Genomic DNA, 21,297 nt, shown 5'->3' on the forward strand with positions numbered 1-21,297 from the left:
CTAACACGGTGAAACCCCGTCTCTACTAAAAATACAAAAAATTAGCCAGGCAGGGCGGCGGGCACCTGTAATCCCAGCTACTCAGAAGGCTGAGGCAGGACAATCACTTGACTCCAGGAGGCAGGGGTTGCAGCGAGCCGAGATGGCGCCACTGCACTCCAGCTCTAGCCTGGGTGACAGAGCAAGACTCCATCTCAAACAAACAAACAAACAATCCCAGCACTTTGGGAGGCCAAGGCGGGAGGATCACGAGGTCAGGAGATTGAGACCATCCTGGCTAACACGGTGAAACCCCGTCTCTACTAAAAATACAAAAAATTAGCCGGGCGCGGTGGCGGGCGCCTCTAGTCCCAGCTACTCGGGAGGCTGAGGCGGGAGAATGGCGTGAACCTGGGAGGCGGTGCTTGCAGTGAGCCGAGATAGCGCCACTGCACTCCAGCCTGGGGGACAGAGCAAGACTCCGTCTCAAAAAAAAAAAAAAAGTTATTTTTTTTTTATTTTTTTATTTTTTGAGGCAAAAGTCTTACCCAGGCTGGAGTGTAGAGACATAATTTCAGCTCACTGCAATATCCGACTCCTGGGTTCTTTAGTAGAGATGGGGTCTCGCCTTGTTGGCCAGGCTGGTCTCGAACTCCTGGGCTCAAATGAACTGCCTCGGCCTCCCAAAGTGCTGGGGTTACAGGCGTGAGCCACTGCACGCAGCGAAACAGTAATTTCTTTAGTCTGAAAGTTCTGGAACGTCTAGGAGATGTTGATTCTATTTTATTGTTTTCAATTTCATTCATTTGTGCTCTAATTTTTTTCATTGTGTTTGCTTTAGGTTTGATTTTTTCTTACTTAGTTTCGTAAGCTAGTAGCTGAAATTATTTATTTTTAGATCTTTCTTCTTTTCCAATAAATACATTTTTTAAATGCTATAAATTCCCCTGCAAGTAGGTTGTGATATTTCACAACTTTTGACAACTTTTATTTTCATTTAGTTCAAAATCTTTTTAAATTTCTCTTGAGTTTTCCTTTTTGATCCATAGGTTATTTAGAAGTAAATTGTTTAATTTCTAAATATTTGGGACACTTGCAGCAGTTTTCTGTTACTGCTTTCTAGTTTAGTTCAGTAATGGTCTGAGAATATACTTTGTATGATTTCTGCATTTTAAATTTGTCAAAGTTTGCTTTATGGCCCATAATGCAGTGTATCTTGGTAAACGTCCCACGTGCAGTGGAGAAAAGTGTGTATTTTACCATTGTCAAGTGGGTCTATCAGTGTCAGCTAGACCAAGTTGGTTGGTAGTGCAGTTCAGGTCATATATACACACACACACACACACACCCCTTTCTGATTTACTCCTACCTGATCTTTCAATTACTAAGAAAAGTGTCTTAAAGTCTGCAATTATAATTGTCTCTTAACATTTCCAACTATAATGCAGATATGTCTATTTTTCCTTTCAGTTCTATACATTTTTGCCTCATGTATTTTTTTCTTGAGATGGAGTCTCGCTCTGTTGCCCAGGCTGGAGTGCAGTGGTGCGATCTTGACTCACCATAACTTCTACCTCCTGAGTTCAAGCCATTCTTCTGCCTCAGCCTCTCAAGTAACTGGGATTACAGGCATATGCCGCTGCACCTGGCTAGTTTTCGCATTGTTAGTAGGGACAGGATTTCATCATGTTGACATAGCTGGTCTCGAATTCCTGACCTTGGGTGATCTGCCTGCCTCAGCCTCCCAAAGTGCTGGGATTATAGGCTGGAGCCACCATGCCCGGCCGTCATGTATTTTTAAACTCTGTTGTTGACATTGTACTTCTAACGTTGTGGATTCTCTCAAAATTAACCCCTTTATGTAATATCCCTTGTCTTCTTATCCCTGATAATATTCATTATTCACATTAATGTGGCTGCCTCAGCTTTTTAAATGTTAGCATGATACACCTTTCTTTGTTTCTTTACTTTTTACCTTTCTGAGTCTTTGTATTTCAAGTAGATTTCTTTTCTTTTCTTTTGAGACAGGGTCTTGCTCTGTTGCCCAGGCTGGAGTGCAGTGGCGTGATCTTGGCTCACTGCAACCTATGCCTCCTGGGTTCAAGTGATTCTCGTGCCTCAGCCTCCCAAGTAGCTGAGATTACAGGTGTGTGCCACCATGCCCAGCTAATTTTTGTATTTTTAGTAGAGACTGGATTTCCCCATGTTGGCCAGGCTGGTCTCAAACTCCTGGCCTCATGTTATCCTCCTACCTTGTCCTCCCAAAGTGCTGGGATTACAGGTCTGAGTCGCCATGCCCAGCCTAGAGATTTCTCGTTTACACATATAGTTTTTTTGTAATCCCACTGACAATCTGTCTTTTAATCTGTGTGTTTATGCTATTCATGTTTTAAGTGATTGTTGATATAACTGGATTAAAATATCTTGCTAGCTGTTTTCCATATGGTGCATTTTATTCTTTTTCCCCTTGCTCTGCCTTCTCTGATTTTTTTTTTTTTTTTTTTTGAGACAGAATCTCGCTCTCTCCCCCAGGCTGGAGTGCAGTGGCGCAGTCTCGACTCACTGCACGCTCTGCCTCCCGAGTTCACGCCATTCTGCCTCAGCCTCCCAAGTAGCTGGGACTACAGGCGCCCACCACACCTGGCTAATTTTTTGTATTTTTAGTAGAGTTAGGGTTTCACCATGTTAGCCAGGATGGTGTCTATCTCCTGGCTTCATGATCCGCCCACCTTGGCCTCCCAAAGTGCTGGGATTACAGGCGTGAGCCACCGCGCCTGGCTGCCTTCTGTGATTTTAATTGAGCATTTTTATGATTGTATTGTATTTCATCTACTGATGTAATTTTTAATGACTGCCCTAGGATTTACTACACACATTAAAAAATATTCTAGGCCAGGCGCAGTTGTTCACACCTATAATCCCAGCACTTTGGAAGGTTGAGGCGGGCAGACAACAAGAGTTTAGGAGTTCGGGACCAGCCTGGCCAACATGACAAAACCCCGTCTCTACTAAAAGTACAAGTTAGCCAGGCATGGTGGCGGGCGCCTGTAATCCCAGCTACTTGGGAGGTTGAGGAACAAGAATCCCTTGAACCCAAGAAGTGGAGGTTGCAGTGAGCCAAGATTGTGCCATTGCACTGCAGCCTGGGTGACAGAGCAAGACTCCATCTCAAAAAATAAAATAAAATAAAATAAAAATATAAAAGTATTCTGAGCCAGTTCCAGCTGCTTGGGAGCCTGAGGCAGAAGGATCGCTTGAGCTTAGGAGTTCGAGGTTGCAGTGCACCGTGATTCATGATTGCATCTGTGAACAGTCAGTGTACTCCAGCCTGAGCAACATAGCAACACCGTGTATCAAGGGGAAAAAAAATAAAAAGATTTAATTTCCCTTTCAAATAATATGCCTTTCTTAGTTTTAGATACTAAAACTGACAAGAATATACCCCTTCTGACAGCCTGTTTTATAGGTGCCATAATAACTTCTTCTATTTTTATAACAAGGCTAGTTAAGTTTGTTACGTAAGATTTACTAACCTGCTTCTTGTTTTGAAAAACCTGATTGCTTGTAGCTCGATATATTAATTTTTCTTGTTTTCCAGCCACAAGGATGGATATGACAAATATACTACATGGAAAAAAATATGGACTAGCAATGGCAAAACTGAACCTAGTCCCAAAGCTTTCATGGCAGACCAGCAACTCCCCTACTGGGTAAGGAGAATGGTGCTCTCCATCTGTGAAGTATTTGTGGAGCCAAATGCAAGAGGAATGGATGAAAATGCTATGTTTAGGAAATCTCTTGTTACAGTTGTTGTTCTTTCTATGACTATTAAAGCAAATATTTTTTATTTTTATAGAAAGCTCAGATATTTCAACATAGTATGAAAGAGGAAACTAGGCTGGGTGTGGAGGCTCATACTTGTAATCCTAGCCCTTTGGTAGGCTGAGGTGGGAAGGTTGCTTTGTGCCCAGCCTGGGCAAAGTGAGACCCTATCTTTACAAAAAAAATTTTTTTTCAAGTCGCCAGGAGTGGTGGCAGGTGTCTGTAGTCCTATCTATTCAGCAGGTCGAGGTGGGGTAATTGCTTGAGCTCAGGAGTTCAAGGCTGTGGTGAGCTGTGATTACACCACTACACTCCAGCCTGGGTGACAGAGTGAGAGGCTGTCTCAAAAAAAAAAAAAGGAAAAAAAATTGTTTTAAAAAAGAAAAAACTAAAGGCTCACCACCAGCTGGCTGAGCTTGGTACATAGCTTTTTAATCCTTTTTTTTTCTTTTCATATTTTTGTCTGTTTAAACACAATTTCATGCTTTATATACATGTATTGATTAGGTTTAAAATCAGGCTTCAGATACTATTTTTGTAACATTTAGCTTTTTAAAAATTAATTTGGGCCAGGGCTGTGGCTCACACCTGTAATCCCGGCACTTTGGGAGGCTGAAGTGAGCAGATCACAAGGTCAAGAGAGCAAGACCATCCTGGCCAACATGGGGAAATCCCGTCTCTACTAAAAATATCCAAAAATTAGCCAGGCGTGGTGGCACATGCCTGTAATCCCAGGTACTCGGGAGGCTGAGGCAGGCGAATTGCTTGAACCTGGGAGGCGGAGATTGCAGTGAGCCGAGATCGTGCCATTGCACTCCAGCCTGGTGACAGAGTGAGACTCTGTCTCAAAAAAAGAAAATTAATTTGACTTCGTATTCTTTTTTCATTTAGTCATTCTTTGAAAATATATTTTCATTATTACATAATATTGTTGAAATATACCACCATTTAATAAATGATCCGCTATTTTTTTTTTTTTTTTCTGAGACAGGGTCTTACTCTGTTGCCCAGGCTGGAGTGCGGTGGCACAATCTTAGCTCACTACAACCTCCACCTCCCGGGCTCAAGAGATCCTCCCACCTCAGCCTCCCTAGTAGCTGGGACTCTCTGCACACGCTACCACGCCTAGCTGACTTTTGTATGTTTTGTAGAGATAGCATTTCACCATGTTGCCCAGGCTGGTCTTGAATTCCTAGACTTAAGTGATCCACCTGCCTCAGCTTCCCACAGTGCTGGGATTACAGGCATGAGCCACCACTCCCAGTTTTTTTTTAAAGATGGGGTCTTGCTCTGTCACTCAGGCTAGAGTGCAGTTGTGGGATTATGACTCATTGCAGCCTCAGTCTCCCAGGCTCCAGTGATCCTCCCACCTCAGCCTCCAGGGCAGCTGGGACTACAGAGTGCACCACCATGCCCAGCTAATTTTTTAACTCTTTATAGAGACAGGGCTCGATATCTTGCCCAGGCTGGTCCCAAATTACTGGACTCAAGCAATCCTCCCACTTCAGCCTCTCAAAGTGTTAGGATTACAGGCGTGAGCCCCTCTACCCGGCCAGTTTGCTAAGTAAAAATATATTATTAGTGATGCTGAGCTTTGTGCATGCTTAAAGATTTTTTTCATTGAAGTAAAATTTGTATAACATAAAATTAACCATTTTAAAGTGTGCAGTTCAGTGGCACTTAGTATATTCAAAATGTTATGCAATTACCACCCCTATCTAATTCCAAAGTATTTTCATCACCCACAAGGGAAGCCCTAATTCTTGCTACCCCCAGTTCCTGGTAACCACTAATTTGCTTTCTGTGTTTATGGATTTATCTATTTTGGATGTTTCATATGAATGGGATCGTGCAACATGTGACTTTTTGTATCTGAACTTTTTCACCTAACGTAATGTTTTTGAGGTTCATATCCATTGTAGGATGTGTCAGTACTTCGTTCTTTTTTTATGGGTGAATAATATTCCATCGAATGGATATGCCACAGTTTTTTTAAGCATTCATCTATTGATGGACATCTAGATCATTTCAAGCATTTAGCAATTGTGAATAGTGCTGCAGTGAACATTCTTTTACAAGTATTTGTTTGAATACCTGCTTGCAATTCTTGGGTATGTACCTAGAAATATAATTGCTAAATCATATTTGTTAATTATATGTTTAACTTCTTGAGGGACCTCAAATTCTTTTCCACAGTTGTTCTACTGTTTTTCATTCCTGTCTGTAGTGTATGAGGGTTCTGATTTCTCCACGGGTTTGAAGTGGTATCTCATAGTGGTTTTAATTTGTGTTTCCCTAATGACTAATGCAACCTTTCATGTGCTTGTTGTCCATTTGTATATCTTTGGAGAAATATGTTATCCTTTGCCCATTTTTGTTTTGTTGTCTTTGAGATGGAGTCTCGCTCTGTCGCCCAGACTGGAGTGCAGTGGTGTGATCTTGGCTCACTGCAACCTCTGCCTTCTGGGTTCAAGCCATTCTCCTGCCTCTGCCACCTGAGTAGCTGGGATTATAGGTGCGCGCCACCACTGTGGGCTAATTTTTGTATTTTTAGTAGAGACGGAGTTTCACCATGTTGGCCAGGCTGGTCTTGAACTCCTGATATCAGGTGATCTGCCCGCCTCGGCCTCCCAAAGTGCTGGGATTACAGATGTGAGCCACCTCGCCCGGTCTTCCTTTGCCCTTTTTAAGTTGTTTGTCTTTTTGTAGTTGAGTTGTAAGAATTATATATAATTTTATTTATTTATTTTTTGAGACAGTTTTGCTCTTGTCACCCAGGCTGCAGTGCAATGGTGCCATCTTCGGCACACTGCAGCCTTCGCCTTCCGGGTTCAGGCGATTCTTCTGCCTCAGCCTCCCGAGTAGCTGGGATTACGGGCACCCACCACCACGCCCGGCTAATTTTAGTAGAGATGGGGTTTTCACCATGTTGGCCAGGCAGGTCTCAAACTCCTGACCTCAGGTGATCTGCCTGCCTCAGCTTCCCAAATTTCTGGGATTACAGGCGTGAGTCCCGTGCCTGGCCTTTTTATGTATTTTGGATACTAAACCCTTATTAGAGCTATGATTTGCAAGTATTTTTTCCTATAGGTTGTTGTCTTCTTTGGTAGAGCCCATTGGTGCCCAAAGGTTTTTAATTTTAAGGAAGTTCAATTTATCTGTGTTTTTGTTTTGTTGCTTTTGGTGTTATCACTTAGAATTCATTGCCAAATTCGAGGTCATAAAGGTTGACTTTGTTTTCTAAGAGTTCTGTTGTTTGAGTGCTTATGTTTAGGTATTATTTTATCAATTTCAAATTAGTATTTGTGTGCGTGTAAAGTAGGGTGTCTAACGTCGTTCTTTGGCATATGGATATCTGCCCACTTTTTAAAAATAAACTTTATTTTGGAATCATCTTTTTAAAATTATTTATTTATTTATTTATTTTGCGATGGAGTCTTGCTCTGTTGCCCAGGCTGGGGCGCAGTGGTACAATCTCAGCTTACTGCAACCTCCACCGCCCAGGTTCAAGCGATTCTCCTGCCTCAGCCTCCCGAGTAGCTGGGATTATAGGCATGCACCCCCATGCCCAGCTAATTTTTGTTATATTTTTAGTAGAGATGGGGTTTCACCATGTTGGCCGGGCTGGTCTTGAACTCCTGACCTCAGGTGATCCACCTGCCTTGGCCTCCCAAAGTACAGGCGTGAGACACTGCACCAAGCCTGGTATCATTTTAAATTTGCGGAGTTGCTAAGATAGTACAGAGAGTTTCCATATATCCTTCATACAGCTTCCCTTAACGTTGTTGTCTTACATACCATGATTATTTGTCAAAGTACGAAATTAACTTTGGCATAGTACTAATAACTGTAGATTGTATTTGGATTTCATCAGTTTCTTCACTAATGTTATAGGATCCAACACAGCATACCACATTGCATTTAGTGTGCATACTTGTTGACTAACTGAAAGTAAATTTCAGTTTATTTTATGCTTTTTTTTTTTTTTTTTTTTTTGAGACAGAATCTCAGTCTGTTGCCCAGGCTGGAGCACAGTGGTGTAGTCTCAGCTCACTGCAGCCTTGACCTCCCCAGGCTCAAGCCATCCTCTTACCTCAGTCTCCTGAGTAGCTGGGACTACAGGCATGAACCACCACACCCATCTACTTTTGTGTTTTTTGTAGAGACGGGGTGTCACTATGTTGCCCAGGCTAGTCTGGAACTTCTGGGCTTAAGCAGTCTGCCCGCCTCAGCCTTCTAAAGTGCTGAGATTACAGGTGTGAGCCACCATGCCTGGCCCTGATTGTTTCTTTAGGTTAGAGCTGGAAAACCTTTTTTTTTTTTTTTTTGAGATGAGTCTCACTCTGTCGCCCAGGCTGGAGTGTAATAGTGCGATTTTGGCTCATTGCAGGCTCCGCCTCCTGGGTTCATGCCATTCTCCTGTCTCAGCCTCCTGAGTAGCTGGGACTACAGGCGCTCGCCACCACGCCCAGCTAACTTCTTGTATTTTTAGTAGAGACAGGGTTTCACCGTGTTAGCCAGGATGGTCTGGATCTCCTGACTTTGTGATCTGCCCGCCTTGGCCTCCCAAAGTGCTGAGATTACAGGCATGAGCCACTGCGCCCGGCCTAGAAAACCTTTCTGACAAGACTCAGATCCCCTTGGCACTTTCCTCACCCTGAGAAAGTGTTAAAGCAGAAATTATCCTAATGAGGTGAAAGTGGATTATATGGATGGTGGTGATGCAAGGAGGAGAAAAAATACTTAGGATTGCTAACAGGTTGGAGAAGATGGCCAGGTGGTGGAGAATAGAAATGGTAACTGAAGATTAGCTCACTTGTTCATCTTGACTTGATACTTCCCATCTAGGTTCAGTGTACAAAACCTGAGTGTAGAAAATGGAGGCAGCTTACCAAGGAAATCCAGCTTACTCCACAGATAGCCAAGACTTATCGATGTGGTATGAAACCAAATACTGCTATTAAGGTATGTTCTCTATCTTTTTGCTTTTGAATTAATTGATACATTAATGTAGTCAGCAAATAGTAATGGTGTATGTTTTTCATGTATTGTGTTGATCATTCTATCAAGGTTGTATTTGCATGCATGTAATAGAATCCTAAGTATAATGGCTTAACCAATTAAGTATTTTACTTTTCCGTCATTATAAGCAGTTAAGACAGGCTGTCCAGGGTTGGTTTTGTTGCCCAAGGAAATCTCTTTGTAGTTTCCACTCCAGGCACCTGTAGTCTAACTTCCATCCTCAAGGCCACAAGGTAGTTGCTACACCACCAGTCATGTGTCCAAATTCTAAGCAGAAAAGGGTGGAACAGTCAAAGGGTAAGAGGATTGTATCAGCTGAGCCTGTCCCTCTTTTATTGGGGGAAACAGGAACTTTCCTGAAAGTTCCATCAGTAGATTTCTATTTATATCTCATTGGCCAGAACAGGATCATGCAGGTACTCTAGTTTTAATTTTTTTGTTAGGTTTGGTTTGTTTTGTTTTTATATAATGATGTTGATACCATAAATGCAGCTTCCCTAACTACAGTGAGGACAGGGGAAGAAAATATTTTACAACTGAGCATGTTGCAACAGTAAACAAAACCGGATCCTATTAGTGAGGAAGAAAAGATTAACTGATATGCTTGGCAGTTAGGAATGGGCCATCGTTGTTATAATTTGCCTTTTTTGAAATTTGGCAATTACTTACTGTTTAAAAACTTAGTGCCTAGTGCGTTAAAGGTGTTAATCTACATAAATGCCACTGGTACCTGCAGTACGTTAAAGAATATTAGGAATCGTTTTAATCTCGGAAGTAAAATACTTTGTTTCTAGAAATTGAGATAAAATTAACATTATAAAATTCACCCTTTTAAAGCATACAATTGAGTGGTTTGTGGTGCAGGTTGAGCACCCTAGTCTGAAAATCTGAAATGCTCCAAAATCTGAAACTTTTTGACCACTGAGATGATGCTCAGAGGTTCTGCTCAAAGGAAATGTTCATTGGAGCATTTCAGATTTTCAGATTAGGGATGTCCAACTGGTAAGTATGTTGCAAACATTCCAAAATCCAAAATCCAAAACGCTTCTGGTCCCAAGCATTTCAAATAAGAGAAATTCAACTTGGGATTCAAAATATAAACATCATATTTTTATAATGCCTGGGATTCAGTAAAAGCCTGGGATTCAAAATGTAAACATATTATATTTTATTATATTTAATAATAAACTATACAGTTTATTTTCTGTGCCTGGCGTATTTGTTTCTTATTAATAAAAATATATTAGGAGTGGCTGGGTGTGGTGGCTCATGCCTGAAATCCCAGCACTGTGGTAGTCCGAGGCAGGCGGATCACCTCAGGTCAGGAGTTCGAGACCAGCCTGGCCAACATGTTGAAACCCTATCTCTAGTAAAAATACAAAACTTAGCTGCGTGTGGTGGCATGTGCCTGTAATCTCAGCTACTCGGGAGGCTAAGGTAGGAGAATCACTTGAACCCTGGAGGCAGAGGTTGCAGTGAGCTGAGATCATGCCATTGCACTCTAGCCTTGGCCACAAGAGTGAAACTCCATTAAAAAAAAAAAAAAAAAGGAGGGTAATTAGTGAATTATATCATAAATTTATGTTTACTGTTTGCAAAACTACCAAATGTCTTTCATGGTTGTACCATACTACAACATTTTGTAGTGTTACATGTATATACACATACATACACACACCCCACAGTTTCTTCATCCACTCGTTGATTGATGGGCATTTGGGTGGGTTCCACAATTTTGCAATTGTGAACTGTGCTACTATAAACATGCGTGTGGAAGTATGTTTTTTGTATAATGACTTCTTTTCCTCTGGATAGATATCCAGTAGTGAGATTGCTGGATCAAATGGTAGTTCTACATTTAGTTCTTTAAGGAATCTCCACACTGTTTTCCATAGTGGCTATACTAGTTTACATTCCCACCAGCAGTATAGAAGTGTTCCCTGATCACTGCATCCATGCCAACATCTACTGTGTTTTGATTTTTTGATTATGGCCATTCTTCCGGGAGTAAGGGGCTATCACATTGTGTTTTGATTTGCATTTCCCCAATCATTAGTGATGTTGAGAATTTTTTCATATGTTTGTTGGCCATTTGTATCTCTTCTTTGAGAATTGTCTATTCATGTCCTTAGCCCACTTTTGATGGGACTGTTTGTTTGTTTCTTAATGATTTGTTTGAGTTCATTGTAGATTCTGGGTATTAGTCCATTGTCAGATGTATAGGTTATGAAGATTTTATCCCACTCTCTGGGTTGTCTGTTTACTCTGCTGACTGCTCCTTTTGCCTTGCAAAAGCTCTTTAAAGTCCCAGTTATTTATCTTTGTTTTTGTTGTATTTGCATTTGGGTTCTTGGTCATGAAATCCTTGCCTAAGCCAGTGTCTAGAAAGGTTTTTCCAGTATTGTCTTCTAGAATTTTTGTAGTTTCAGGTTCTAGATTTAAGTCCTTAATCCATCTTGAGTTGATTTTTGCATAAGGTGAGATATGAGGATCCAGTTTCATTCTCCTAAATGTGGCTAGCCAATTATCCCAGCACCATTTGTTGAAAAGAGTGTCTTTTCCCCCACTTTGTTTTTGTTTGCTTTGTTGAAGATCAGTTGCCTCTAAGTATTTGGGTTTATTTCTGGGTTCTCTGTCTTGTTTAACTGGTCTGTGTGCCTATTTTTATACCAGTACCATGCTGTTTTGGTGACTATGGCCTTATAGTATAGTTTGAAATCAGGTAGTGCGATGCCTCTGAATTTGTTCTTTTGCTTTGTCTTGCTTTGGCTATGCGTGCTCTTTTTTGGTTCCATATGAGTTTTAGAATTTTTTCTAATTCTGTGATGAATGATAGTAGTATTTTGATGGGGATCACTTTTAATTTTTAGATTGCTTTTGGCAATATGGTCATTTTTACAACATTGATTCTACCCATTCATGAGCATGGGATGTATTTCCATTTGTTTGTGTCATCTGTGATTTCTTCTAGCAGTGTTTTGTAGTTTTCTTTGTAGAGGTCTTTCGACTCCTTGGTTAGGTTTATTCCTAAGTATTTTATTTTATTTTGCAGCTATTGGTAAAGGGGTTGAGTTCTTGATTTGACTCTCTGCTTGGTTGCTATTGGTGTATAGAAGAGCTACTGATTTGTGTACATTAATCTTGTATCTGGAAACGTTGCTGACTTCTTTTATCAGTTCTAGGAGCCTTCTGGAAGAGTCCTTAGGGTTTTCGGGGTAAACGATCATATTGTCAGCAAACAGTGACAGTTTGACTTCCTCTTTATCGATTTGGATGCCCTTTATCTCTTTCTCTTGTCCGATTGCTCTGGCCAGGACTTCCAGTACTATGTTGAAGAGGAGTGGTGAGAGTGGGCATTCTTGTTTTGTTCCAGTTCTCAGAGGAAGTGCTTTCAACTCTTCCCCATTCAGTATTATGTTGGCTGTGGGTTTGTCATAGATGGCTTTTATTACATTGAAGTATGTCCCTTGTGTGCCGATTTTGCTGAGAGTTTTAATCATAAAAGGATGCTGGATTTTGTCCAGTGCTTTTTCTGCATCTATTGAGATGATCATGTGATTTTTGTTTTTAATTATGTGGTATATCACATTTATTGACTTGCATATGTTAAACCATCCCTGCATCTCTGGTATGAAACCCACTTGATCATGGTGGATTATCTTTTTGATATGTTGTTGGATCCGGTTAGCTAGTATGTTATTAAGCGTCTACGTTAGCTAATATTTTGTTAGTGTCTGTGTTCATCAGGAATATTGGTCTGTAGTTTTCGTTTTTGGTTATGTCCTCTCCTGGTTTTGGTATTAGGGTGATGCTGGCTTCATAAAATGAATTAGGGAGGGTTCCTTCTTTCTCTATCTTGTGGAATAGTGTCAAAAGGATTGGTACCAATTCTTCTTCGAATGTCTGGTAGAATTCTGCTGTGAATCCATCTGGTCCTGGACTTTTTTTTGTTGGTAATCTTTTAATTACCATTTCAGTCTCGCTGCTTGTTGTAGGTCTGTTCAGGGTATCTAATTCCTCCTGATTTAAGCTAGGAGGGTTGTATTTTTTCCAGGAATTTGTCCATGTCTTCTAGGTTTTCTAGATTACGTGCGTAAAGGTGTTCATAGTCGCCTTGAATGATCTTTTGTATTTCAGTGGTGTCAATTGTAATATCTTTTTTTTTTTCATAATGAAGTTATTTGGATTTTCTCTCTTCTTTTCTTGGTTAATCTTGCTAATTGTCTATCAACTTTATTTATCTTTTCAAATAACCAGCTTTTTGTTTCATTTACCTTTTGTATATTTTTTTTGTTTCAATTTCATTTAGTTCTGCTTTGATCTTGGTTATTTCCTTTCTTCTGCTGGGCTTGGGTTTGGTTTATTTTATTTTTAATTTTTAAAATTTTCTGTAGTGTCAGGGTCTTGCTGTATTGCCCAGGCTGGTCTTGAACTTTTGGCCTCAAGTGATCCTCCCTTCCCAGCCTCCCAAAGTGCTGGGATTACAGGCGTGAGCCACTGCACCTGGCACCACACCTGTTTTGTAAATAGTTTTAATTGGGACATAGCCATGCTCATTCCTGCTCCTGGCACCATACCTGTTTTGTAAATAAAGTTTTAATTGGGACATAGCCATGCTCATTGTTATGTATTGGCTGCTTTCATGCTACAATGACAGTATTTGCGACAGAGCCCAGAATATTTATTATCTGGTCCTTTACAGAAAATGTTTCCTGATCCCCTTTTCTGACGCATGGGCATGGTATTTGTCTCCATCTTTTAAAGGTTAATGTCTTCCAACAGTGTTTTCTAATATTCACTGAGGATATCTTTTATGCCTTTGTTCAGTTTATTTCTAGACACTTATTTTTTTTTTCCCGTAGTTGTAGATAAAATTGATTGATTTTTTTGTTTTGGACGGAGTCTCACTCTGTTGTCCAGGCTGAAGTGCAGTGGCACCGTATTGGCTCACTGCAACCACTGTCTCCTGGGTTCAAGCAATTCTTCTGCCTCAGCCTCCCGAGTAGCTGGGATTACAGGCACCCACCACCATGCCCAGCTAATTTTTTTATATTTTTAGTAGAGACGGGGTTTCACTGTGTTGGCCAGGCTGGTCTCGAACTCCTGACCTCAGGTGATCTGCCTGCCTTGGTCTTCCAAAGTGCTGGGATTACAAGCATGAGCCACCGCGCCTGGCCTATTTTTTATTATTTATTTATTTTTTGAAACGGAGTCTTGCTTTGTCGCCAGGCTGGAGTGCAATGGCACGATCTTGGCTCACTGTAACCTCCACCTCCCAGGTTCAAGTAATTCTCCTGCCTCAGCCTCCTGAGTAGCAGGGACTACAGGCACGCACCACCACACCTGGCTAATTTTTTGTATTTTAGTAGAGATGGCTTCCCTGTGTTGGCCAGGCTGGCCTTGAACTCCTGACCTCGTGATCTACCTGCCTCGGCCTCCCAAAGTGCTGGGATTATAGGCGTGAGCCACTGTACCTGACTGATAAAATTTGTTTTTAACTCCATTTTCAAGTTGTGCACTGTTGCGACTATATAAAAATACAATCGACTTTTGTATATTGGCCTCGTACCCACAGACTTTGTTAACTTCACTTAGCAAGTTTCATAGATCTTTTTGTAGATTCCTTTGGGTTGTCTGCAAATCAGTCATACAAACAATCATGATTGTCTACAAACCTCTTCTCAGTCTTTTTTCCCTTTTTCTTGCCTTACTACATTGGTCAGGACCGCCAGTGATAGTGTTCTATAGAGGTGATGAGAGCAGACCACCTTGCTTTGTTCCTGGCTTCAGGAGGAACGTGTTCAGTATCATATACAGTGTCGGCTATAGCTTTTTGTAGACATTCTTTATGAGATTGAGCAGTCTCCTTTTCTCTTCCTAATTTGCTGATAACTTTTTATGATGAACAGACGTGGGCTAATAGTTTTCCTGCATCTTTTATGATGACCATTGCTTTTTCTTCTTTCGTCAGCAAATGTAATGAATTACACCAATTTGGGAACGTTGAATCAATGTTGCATTCCTGGGGGAAAAAACCCACTTGTTTTTAATATATTGTTCTTTTTATATATTCCCAGATTTGATTGAATTTTGTTAAAGATTTTTGCATCTGTGTCTTGGATACTTTGTTACTTTCCTTTCTTGTAATAACCTTGTCAGGTTCTGCTTTCAGAGTTATGCTGGCTCTGTGAAACGAGCAGTGTATCCTCTTTTCTATTTTGTTTGTCGTATAAGTTTGATATTACTTCTTTTTTTGTGTGTTTGGTTGAATTCACTAATGAAACAATTTGGGCCAGTAGCTTTCTTTGTAAAAAGTTCAGAAATTGCAAATTCAGTTTCTTTAACAGATATATGGCCATTTAGGTGGTTTATGACTTCTTTCCATTTTAGAAGGTTGTGTTTTTCAAGCAGCTTGTCTTTTTCATCTGTGTTGTCACATTTTTAATTTAAAGTTGTTCGTACTGTTTCCTTGTTCTCCTTTTAATGTTGGTGGGCTCTATCTTGGTATCCCTTCTTTTATTCTTGATGTTGGTGATTTGAGACTGAGGGAAGGAAAGCACTGATCTAAGCATGGGATTAGATTCCTGAAATTGGTAAGAGCCTTTCCAAAATCTTTCCATTTAGCACTAGATATTTTTCTTTCTTTTTTTTTTTTTTTTTTTGTAAGGCAGAGTCTCACTCTTGTCTCCCAGGCCAGAGTACAGTGGCATAATCCTGGTTCACTGCAGCCTTGACTTCCTGGGCTCAGGTGATTCTGCCACCATAGTCTCCCGAGTAGCTGGGACTACAAGTGTATGCCACCATGCTTCACTAATTTTTGTTTTTGTTTTTTGTTTTTTTTTTTTTTTTAAATAGAGACAGGGTTTTGCTGTCTTGCCCAGGGTGAGGCCCTTGATTGATTCTGGAACTCAACTTTGAAAGTGGAAGGCCTCTCTGAGAAGAGGAAGAGAAAAAAAATGGGAGGGAGCTGACATGAGGGCGTGGGCAGTTCATATCCAGGCTGTGTGGCTGCACTGTTAGGAGCTGGGAACTGACCAATGAAAATACCATGAACATGTGAGGCATAGGGGAGCGTGTCCAGCTGGCAGGAACAATGTCTTGGTGGCACTAAACTTAATTAACTACCTGTGTCCCAGATTACTTGACAATGAAAAGTTGACTCAGTGGCATTTCATTATAATATTTAAAGGAGAGTTCAGCCAAGCAACAGTCAAAAAGAGCTATTTTAATAGATTCTATTTTTTTAGCCATTTTCAGTCAGCTTGTGTATGCGATGATTCTAAAAATTGTTTCAGATAACTTTTTAAGATTTTGGGTGATTTGTGTAATATTACATTAGTCAATACTAGCTGTGATTTTGTTGTTGTGGTTTGGTTTTGTTTGAGAAGGAGTCTCGTTCTGTTGCCCAGACTGGAGTGCAGTGACACCATCTAGGCTTACTCCAACCTCCGCCTCCCAGGTTCAAGCAATTCTCCCATGTCAGCCTCCTGAGTAGCTGGGTCTGCAGGTGCTCACCACCACGCCCAACCAATTTTTGTATTTTTAGTGGAGACGGGGTTTCACCATGTTGGCCAGGCTGGTCTCAAACTCCTGATCTCAGGTGATCCACCTGCCTTGGCCTCCCAAAGTCCTGGGATTACAGGTGTGAGCCACTGCTCTCAGCTACTCTAGCTGTGACTTTTACATTTTGTTCTCTGCTTTGACTAAACTGTAATTGGAGTGATCCATAATCTGACCTCTCTTTTACTTGCTGACAATTGAATGGACAACTTTGACTTGATCTCTACTAATTCAAACTATGCCTTGCTTTTTGTTTTTTAAATTTTTTCTTGGGTGGTGGTCGTCACTTTCAGTTTCTCTAAGTAGTTTTTGAAAACGCAAAGGTTTTCTGTAGAATAACTTTACTTTTAGACAAATGATACATGTTCATTATTGAAAAATTCCAGCAATGTAGAAAAGAACAAAGATAGAAAAAATGCATGCAGTCATCATTGTGAAATAACCACCATTGAGTGAGATTCATTCAAGAGTATCTATATAGTATACCTCTGTGTATATTCAGGGAGAAGGCTGATTGACAAAGAGCTTCCTGTTAAGGAATAGACTCTACACACTTTGTTTTCTAAGTTGGTTGTGTTTAATATAACATCAATTTAAAATAAGAAAAGGAAGCCAAAGTGAAATAAGAAATTGTTGAACATAAAATACTTCTTTATCCCAAGAAATAAGTTTCTAAAAACTCTCTAAAAGGTTAAGAAAATATGAAAATAAGAAGTGGGAATCAGCTGGGCACAGTGGCTCATGCCTGTAATCTCAGCCCTTTGGGAGGCTGAGGCAGGAGTTTGACCTGGGCAACACGACGAGACCCTGTCTCTGTGAAGAATACAGAAATTACCTGGGCCTGGTGACGTGCGCCTGTAGCCCCGGCTACTTGGAAGACTGAAGTGGGAAGAACCCTTGAGCCCATGAGGTCAAGGCTGCAGTGAGCCAAGATCGCACCACTGCACTCCAGCCTAGGTGGCACAGTGAGACCCTGTTCCAAGAAGAAAAGTAAAAAAGTTGAAATCACTCTTAACTTGAAAAAAAAAAAAACAACTTCATGTTTCAATTTTAGATGATATTGGTCAATACCCTGTTACGAAATCAGAAAAAATAAATTATATAACACTTTCTTTTCTTCTCTCCCAATTTTTGTTATGGTTTTGTTTTTTGTTTAGTTTTCTTGGCGATTTTATTATTTTCTATAACTGTATTCCCTCCATTGTTCACTCTCACTTACATGTTTATGTAGATTTACTGCTCTCTGTAATTTCTCTTACTGTAGTTCCCTCTATCCCAGGTTCTTTATTTTGATTTGAAACCTGGCTGGCTGTATTACCGTAGTTCCCTCTATCCCAGGTTCTTTATTTTGATTTGAAACCTGGCTGGCTGTATTTTAACATCAAGCATTTTTTTCCAGGAGGGCCTCAGAGGTGTCAGATTCCTTACATTTTTGAAAACTTAATTACTTTTCTTCTCACCTCACCTTAGTAAAAGCCTTTATAGTCTTTTTAAATTCCAACTTTTTTTTTTTTTTGAGATGGAGTCTCTCTCTGTCACCCAGGCTGGAGTGCAGTGGCGAGGGGACTACAGGTGCCCGCCACCACACCCAGCTAATTTTTTGTATTTTTAGTAGAGATGCGGTTTCACCGTGTTAGCCAGGATGGTCTCAATCTCCTGACCTCGTGATCTGCCCACCTCGGCCTCCCATAGTGCTGAGATTACACATGTGAGCCATCACACCCAGCCCTTAAATTCCAACTTCTATGGATAATATCAAATCTTGTCCCCCAACCCAGTCACCCTCCTTTGAGACCCCTTCATCTTACTGTTCCAGTATGAATCGAGTGTTCTCCATAACCTGAACTTTTGAAATACTAATTTAAATGATATTTATTGACCCTGAGTAATTTTGGTTTTCAGTGTGGTGTGCTGTCAAGGAGAAAGTCAGTGAAGGTTTATTTGTAGAATAACATGAAAAAGAACAGTTGACAACTCTGTGCACCGTTTTTGATCTTGCTCTTTCTCATTTAATATGTCTTAAAAGATGTGTTCATATAAGAATATAAAGATCTCTTCCTTCTCTTTATTTTTATTTCATTCTTTTTTAAGTGATGGTGTCTCGCTCTGTCATTCAGGCTGGAGTACAGTGGCATACTCTTAGCCCAGTGCAGCCTCAAACTCCTGAGTTCAAGTGATTCTCACCTGACTCAGCCTCTCGCCATAGGCACACCACCATGCACAGCTAATTTTTTTAAAAATTTTTAATGTTTTTGTAGTGACAGGGTCTTGCTCTGTTTCCCAGGCTGGTCTCAAACTCCTGGCCTCAAGTGATCCTCCCAGCTTGGTCTTCCAAAGTGCTGGAATTACAGGTGTGAGCCACTGTGCTCAGCCCTTCTTTCTCTTCAATGGCTGTCTCATAAGTAGTCCACTGAACAGACGTCCCGTGCTTAATTTAGTGCTGTTGAAGGGCATTTAGGTTACTTTTAAACGTTTACTGTTCCTCACTGTGCTTTAGTGAAAAGCTTTCTATCTGTGCTATTTTTGAGTATATTTGTTTGTAAGATCAGTTCCTACAAATGAAATTTCTGTATCAAAGGGTAGATGCTGTTGTTTTAAGATAAAATACGTTATAGACACAAAGAATTATAATTTGCATGTAAGGAGGAAAGAATAAAAGCAAACACTGGTGTACCTCCCTACTACTGAGTTGAAGAAACAGAGCGCTCCCAGTGGCTTTGTCCCTCCTTCCAGTGTTTGTCCCTCCCTCAGTAGTTATTATTATGCTTCCTGTCTTTCCCTTACAGGAGTAAACAGTGTCCTGAATTTTGTGGGTTTTTTTTTTTTTTTGAGACAGTTTCACTCTTGTTACCCAGGCTGTGTGCAATGGCACAGTCTCAGCTCGTTGCAACCTCCACCTCCCAGGTTCAAGTGATTCTCCTGCCTCAGCCTCCTGAGCAGCTGGGATTACAGGTGCCCGCCACCACACCCAACTAATTTTTTGTATTTTTAGTAGAGACGGGGTTTCATCATGTTGGCCAGGCTTGTCTCGAACTCCTGACCTCAGGTGATCCATCCACCTTGGCCTCCCAAAATGCAGAGGTTACAGATGTGAGCCACCACGCCCGGCCTTGAATTTTGTGTTTCTTATTACTTTGCTTTTTGTTATAGAGTTAATACATATTTCTGAAACCCTAAGTAACATAAGTTTTGCCTATTTTTATACTGGTTACAAATTATATCACAATTGTTTATATTCCTCTTTAACTTGCTCTTTTCAGTCAACATTAAGGTTTTGGGGATGCATCCATGTCGATGCCTAAAAATTTGGTGTGTTAATACCAAAGAGTAGTATTACAATATGTGAACCTACCTTGGTGTATCTATTCTTGTGTTCATGAATATAAGGGCTGTTTCTAGTTTTTGGCTGTTAAGTACAAATGCTACTTGTGAGCCTTCTTGCCTGGCACAAGGACAGGAGTGTCTTTGAAATATAGTCCAAGGACTAGAACTGCTGGGCCATATGGTATGACAATCTTGTTTATTTAGGCAACTTTTCTTAGTGAAATAGAACATACAGAAAATGCACAAATCAAAATGCATAGCTCAATGAATTTTCACCAAGTACCCATTTAGCTGGCTCCCAGGAAAGAAACTGAACACACACCAGCCCCTTAGAAGCCCCGTGTCACTGTTAATCACAGTCTGTAACCCTTGCTGCCCTAGAGTAACTGCCTACTTTCCTGACTTACAATCATATTGTTTTGTTTTGTTTTGTTGCTTGCTTTTAAGTTTTACATGAATGGTATCCTACACTGTGATTGTTCTAGCTTCTTTTTTTGTTTTGTTTTTGAGACGGAGTCTTGATCTGTCGCCCAGGCTGGAGTGCAGTGGTGCGATCTTGGCTCACTGCAACCTCCTTCTCCCAGGATCAAGTGATTCTCCTGCCTCAGCCTCCCAAGTAGCTGGGATTGCAGGTGCGCACTACCACGCCCAGCTAATTTTTGTATTTTTAGTAGAGACGAGGTTTCACCATGTTGGCCAGGCTGGTCTCGAACTCCTGACCTTAGGTGATCCACCCACCTTGGCCTCTCAAAGTGCTGGGATTACAGGCATGAGTCACTGCACACAGCCTGTTCTAGCTTCTTTTGCGCAACATTGTTTGTCAGATGCATCCATGTTGTAATGTGTGGTCGCACTTTGTTTTCATTGCTGTGCAACATGCCATTGTTTGACTGTAATACAATTTGGGTGTCCATTGTACTGTTGATGACCTTTGGGTATTTGCTAGCTTTTTTCCTTTTTTTTGAGACAAAGTCTCCATTACCCAGGTGGAGTTCAGTGGTGCTGTTACAGCTCACTGCAGCCTCAACCTCAGACTCCTCAATCAGTCCTCCCACTTCAGCCTCCTGAGGAAGTACAGGCATGCACCACCAAGCCTGGCTGAGTTTTGCAATTTTTGTAGAGATGGGGGGGTCTCTGTGTTACCCAGGTTGGTGTTGAACTCCTAGGCTCAAGCGATCCACCTGCCTTGACCTCCCAAAATGCTGGGATTACAGGTATGAGCCACTGAGCCTGGCCAGTTTCTAGCTTTTTTTTGGATACAAATAATGCTCCTTTGAACACTTTGTAATACTTTCGTTGATGCAGATATACAAGAGTCTCTCTCTGGAAAATATAACCCAGTTAGAATTGCTGGATGTATCATATGTATTTTCAGTTATAAAAGATGATGTCAGATGATTGTGCATTTTAAATGTTTGTATTTTGTCACCACCCTTCGTGGTTGTTATATGCCTTTATTTTCCACCAGGAACGTCCTTATGAGAGTGCCTGTCTCCCCACACCCTAACTTTTTTTTTTTTTTCTGAGATGGAATCTTGCTCTGTCACCCAGGCTGGAGCGCAGTGGCGCAGTCTTGGCTCACTGCAACCA

At 40.9% G+C, this 21,297-nt stretch overlaps 1 protein-coding gene across 4 annotated transcripts in view; it reads left to right on the forward strand.

Moving 5' to 3' along the window:
* The window catches only part of KDM1B (lysine demethylase 1B), a 68,146-nt gene that overhangs the window by 8,298 nt on the left and 38,551 nt on the right, over positions 1-21,297 (forward strand). For all 4 annotated transcript variants that reach the window (XM_009204489.3, XM_009204490.3, XM_021937026.2 and 1 more), the window contains 2 exons: positions 3,578-3,689; positions 8,650-8,766. In XM_009204489.3, coding sequence (XP_009202753.1) covers positions 3,578-3,689; positions 8,650-8,766 — 229 coding nt within the window. The remainder of the gene's footprint in view (positions 1-3,577; positions 3,690-8,649; positions 8,767-21,297) is intronic.

Source organism: Papio anubis, chromosome 6, assembly GCF_008728515.1.
Source record: "Papio anubis isolate 15944 chromosome 6, Panubis1.0, whole genome shotgun sequence".
Classification (NCBI taxonomy): Eukaryota; Metazoa; Chordata; class Mammalia; order Primates; family Cercopithecidae; genus Papio; species Papio anubis.